At 28.9% G+C, this 5,030-nt stretch overlaps 1 protein-coding gene and 1 non-coding gene across 2 annotated transcripts; both read right to left on the bottom strand.

The window, feature by feature from the left end:
- Positions 1 to 1,427: 1,427 nt before the first annotated feature.
- LOC146935193 (zinc finger protein ZAT9-like) lies at positions 1,428 to 2,240 on the bottom strand. Its single transcript, XM_085749018.1, has one exon. It carries the CDS (start codon positions 2,238 to 2,240, stop codon positions 1,428 to 1,430), a length of 813 nt encoding a protein of 270 aa, XP_085605144.1.
- Positions 2,241 to 4,055: 1,815 nt separating this feature from the next.
- Positions 4,056 to 4,128, bottom strand: TRNAA-CGC (transfer RNA alanine (anticodon CGC)). Its single transcript has one exon. It is a non-coding gene; the product is annotated as a tRNA-Ala (tRNA).
- Between the last annotated feature and the right edge of the window lie 902 nt (positions 4,129 to 5,030).

Below are 5,030 nucleotides of genomic sequence, written 5' to 3'. Positions count from 1 at the left end.
TAACCACATGGTTGGAAATCTACCAACATGTTTACCTTCTTTATTCAAAACTTTTATGTCCGGTATGATGCAGTTTATTTAAAAAAAAAAACTATTTTTATGAGTTTTTATCCATTTATTATAAAAAAATACTAAAAATTGCTTAAAATAAATTGCTTTCATTAGTTTCTCTTAAAAAATATTTTCAGTAAATACTATTTTATTCGGAGTTTCCATTGTGATAAGCAACAAATACAAAACACCATATATTTTTCTTAAAATCTCTAAAAAATAATATATAAATTATTGAATTCTAATTTTTATTTTTAATTTATAACAAACTTGCCTTAAGTATATATCTTAGGTGAAATGGCGTTATGTGAATAAAATAGTAGCGTTGGTTCTATTCAATCTACTGATTTTAAATTTTATGTTATTGCAATTGAAACTTGTTGTAAGTATGTGTTCAAATATATTTTCTTTAGCAGCAGAATCGTGAATTGAAATGATACTATTACTTTGTGTTTGGTTCTGTGATGATAATAATTGATTTCTACTAGGTTTTAGGTGAATTGAAAATAATTTATGTTTGAACTCGATCATGTAAAAGTAAGTTGGACAATAAAATCAAAATAAAATTTAGAGACAAAGCTTTGAATTCTTACTTACAATTAGACCGATTCAAAAAGCCAAATTAATTCTAATCGAGAATATTCAAACATAAATGTCAAACATGTATTAGTCGTGTGCTACCACATGGTACATTGCTAATCTATTGTGATTCCAAATCCAACAAAAAGTTTACATGCCTCACATCAAAGGGAAGTAAGTGTAGTTTATTGCGAGTGCTGTTTGAGGTCTAATGTCTTTCTAACCTTTAACTGTGGTATCCATGATCGTAAATTTTTATCATAAAAAAAAAAACTTCTTCTCACTTGGTCACTTAGTTGACATTAATAATACTTGAATATACATGAACATTGATCGAACTCGACAAAGGTTCAATATTAATTTTAGCTATGTTAACCAACAATTTCAAAGTTTTGTATATAAAAATTTGGATTCCGACCTGCAACTATGTCACAATGTTATAGATCTTGATCGTCTAATCTAAAGTCAATAGTTGAGATTGTTTAACATTAGTTTACTAACGGTGTAATCTACACCATATAACATTAAATCAATGATTGAGATTGATCACTGTTTGTAACTGCATGATAGTTTTATTGCAAGGAGTTAGGGTCTAAAATCGAAACGTCAAGACCAATAGAAAACTCTTGTAGCCAACAACAATAAGTAACACTCTAAAGATAAAACTTACCAACAAGAATTCTTACATGATAATCAAATGAAGTAAATTCAACTATTTAACATTATTCAAAACAAATAAAATGCAATTACATTAAAACCTAAACCAATGACTACAATCTCAATTTAAAATCATTTTTCTATGGGTTAGAATCAGAAAAATTGGATAAGTGTACCGTTTTGTGTTCCTCAAGTACATGATCAGATTCAAAAAATTCCAAGCAATATGTGCACTTGTGAACTTCTTCATTTACAACATCATATTCCTTTCCACTTATACCAATTTCTTCAGATATATTGTTATTTTTCTTATGGATTGCTTCATGTCTAACAAGATCTTTGCAATATTGAAACACTTCATGACAAATATCGCATTCAAACATGATGTTGCCATTTTCACTAACCTTTTTCTTCTCACTATAGTATTTCTCCTCAACTTGTTTCCATTCATTCACACAAATAATAGCCATTGTTTCAGCAGCTTCTGTATCCAAATCACTATACACCAATTTAACTTGTGTATTCTCATTTATTTCTTCAATTGCATTAAATTGTGTATCCTCTTCATTTTCTTCAGCTACATTAAATATTGTATTCTCTTCAGCCAAATTAAATTGTCTACGACCGCGTTTCGATCTTTTTCCAGTTGGGTTTTTTAGAAAAGAATCAAACACACTATTCTTACTAAAGTTTACAAGGGTATGATAAAAGTTCCTCTTCAAAGATCGAAAATTATGCATAGGTTTTGGATTGGAAATTGATGAGGAAGATGTAGAAATAGAGAGAGTTTGATGTTTGGTTGACTCAACTGAGTGTTCAGGTGTTTGGTTGTTGATTGGAGATTTTAGAGGGATTGGTAGTTTAGCTAAGTGAGTTTTCATGTGGCCTCCCAATGCTTTCCCATTAGAAAAGGACTTGTTACAAATGTGACATTCTCTTCTATTGTTCTCCATAGTTGGAGAAAATCCTACACACTGCCTACGTTGTTGCTATCTCTTTCTTTTGTGAAAAGTTCGGAAGATTTTGACCTTTAAAAAGACAAAATGTATCAGCAGAAACCAGCTTTTAGGTGCAACTCAATGTAGACCGTTTGATTAAACAATGTTGATTCCTTAACAAAAAGGAAAAATATCAAACTTGCAAAATATAAAAAATGGTATTGTTTTATTGTTTTAGCATATGAAGTTTTCCTTCACTAAGACAATAATTTAACATTTACCAATTGATGATATTTATACGAGGAATCTTTTTATTCAACTTTTAAGGCATTAGATTACACATTTACATAATTTTTTTTAACATGGTACAATGTATTTTATGTTTTAGTTACTAATATTAATTTATTTACCCATTTGCTAATTTCTTCATTATATGTTTAATTTTAATTTTTAATATGCATATCTATTGATAGTGTAAACATTTTTACATTATTACTCAATCATATCTCACCATATAGATGTTTATTAAAATATTTTAGAATATAATATAGAAAAATGATATAATGGTGAAATATATTTAACATCATGTGCTAAAATCATTACACTCGAGGTGTTAGCTGTGCTAAGAGGTTAGTATTGTAACCTCAAAGTACAAAGTTTGAATTCCTTCAGGGACGGTTGCAAAATAGTTATTAGTGTAACTTTGATAATAAAAAAATAATATGCTACAATGTGGTCAAATTATTTTTAAAACTTTTTAAGGTTTGAATCTCAAATTGAAAGATATCTATATTTAGTGTCTGAAACATATTAACTAAGATCACATTCGGTGAATGAAACCTATGGAAAACCAAAAATAAATTTACAATATTAAATCCAAACATATATTTATATATTTAATGTGTAGCCTTTTAATGTTTGTAAATACTGATCAATCACAATTTTTTCGGTTACCATCTAGGGCATTTGTTCAACTAATTTATGTGGTTTGTGTATGAGAAGAACCCAAAAATCTAATAAACAACTTAAGAACATCCCAAAGAACAATTTCACGAGATTTGAACACTTGAATGGCGATTTGGGAGTCACTTTCAACCAAAGCCACTCCCCTTATATGTGCATGTTCTAACATGAAGGGAGGAGACTTGTAGAACGGGTATTATATATGTCCTAACAATTCTAGCCAATTTCACATGGTTCTCCATAGAACCTTCACACTCTAAAGTCACTTTAGCTGATCCATCAACCTCTATCAGGTTGAGGCCATCTTTATTTTCTCTATATCATCTTGTACCATTAGTTGCAAAATAGGACCAGGAGGACATTTTATTTTGATTTGAGTTTATTGTCGTTAATTAAATTTAATATATAATATTTAGTTAATAAAAAACTTATATATATTTTAAAATTGTTTGGGACCCTATTGGTTAAAATCAAAATGGATAGATAAACAATGTGTAAATTGCAACATCTTAAAATCTTTCAAAAAAATAAAATAAAATCTTTAATTTAAATTAATAAATCTTTAATTAATCTTTAATTTAAATTAAATTAAAAGCATTTATTTTGATTTGAGTTTGTTGTCGTTAATTAAATTTAATATATAATATTTAGTTAATAAAAAACTTATATATATTTTAAAATTGTTCGGGACCCTATTGGTTAAAATCAAAATGGATAGATAAACAATGTGTAAATTGCAACATCTTAAAATCTTTCAAAAAAATAAAATAAAATCTTTAATTTAAATTAAATTTAAATTTAATTTAATTTAAAATTTAAATTAAATTTAAATTTAATTTAATTTAAATTTAATTTCATAGTATTCATTGGAGGTGCGGGGAATCGAACCCCGTGCCTCTCGCATGCGAAGCGAGCGCTCTACCATATGAGCTACACCCCCTATGATGATAAATGTTTGACAATTTAATTTTTTTTAAAAGGCTTAAATGCACTTTTCACCCCTTATGTTTCAAAAAGTTGCGATTTTGGCTCCCTTATAAAAAAAATGGATATTTTGACCCCTTAACTTTTGGCCCTCTTTTGATTAGCTGATTTATGTCAATTTCTCAGTCTCTGATGGTGTAAACTGACATGGGGATAGAAGAATGCTGATAAGTGGAGTCCAAACTGGCATGGTGTCCAAACTGACATGATTAGTGGAGTCCAAACTGATAAGTGGATCCTTCTTTAGGGTGGCCAAAAGTTACACCATGCCAAAAATTGTATTGAAGAGAACTCAAAAATTGTATTGAAGAGAAAGAACCTTTTATTGAGAAAGTAAGCAAGAATATAGAGAAAACTCTCCCCCAAGTGATTCTCCTTTTGCAACAGAGCCACTACATGTTTGCAATGCTTACATATCTGATTCAGAATGCTACCTCCTCTAACCATATATCCTTCTATTTATAAGACAGCTCTATAACAACCTCATCAACCAATAACTTTCCTTACTAACTTCATATCTCATATCCTAACCTATATCCTGACAATACACTATCCTATATCCTAACACCATCACACAAGAAAATGTGTCAGAGAGAATATAGAACAGAACAGATGAATTCACCAAAAGAAATTAACACAAACGAAATTCATCCAACTCAGCTTGGAATTACAAGGGATCAATTATTTATATATAGAATTCACCAACTATCTCGTTAACTAACTCATGGATTAACCGATTCTAAACCTAACTAACTTAAGTAGCCAAATAACTTTGTAACAAACTCTCAAATTCAGCATATCTGACATTCACTTCAATAGACATAATAAAAAAAAAAAAAATTTGATGAGACAAAACAA

This window comes from Medicago sativa, chromosome 3 (assembly GCF_051527215.1).
Source record: "Medicago sativa cultivar Bolivia chromosome 3, Bolivia_mono, whole genome shotgun sequence".
In the NCBI taxonomy this organism is placed as follows: Eukaryota; Viridiplantae; Streptophyta; class Magnoliopsida; order Fabales; family Fabaceae; genus Medicago; species Medicago sativa.
Note: the sequence above shows the minus strand (reverse complement) of the source record. Positions and strands in the feature narration are given on the sequence as shown.

What these genes read in the sequence shown, in the direction of transcription:
- LOC146935193 (XM_085749018.1), bottom strand. Translation starts at nt 2,240, where the DNA reads ATGGAGAACAATAGAAGAGAATGTCACATTTGTAACAAGTCCTTTTCT.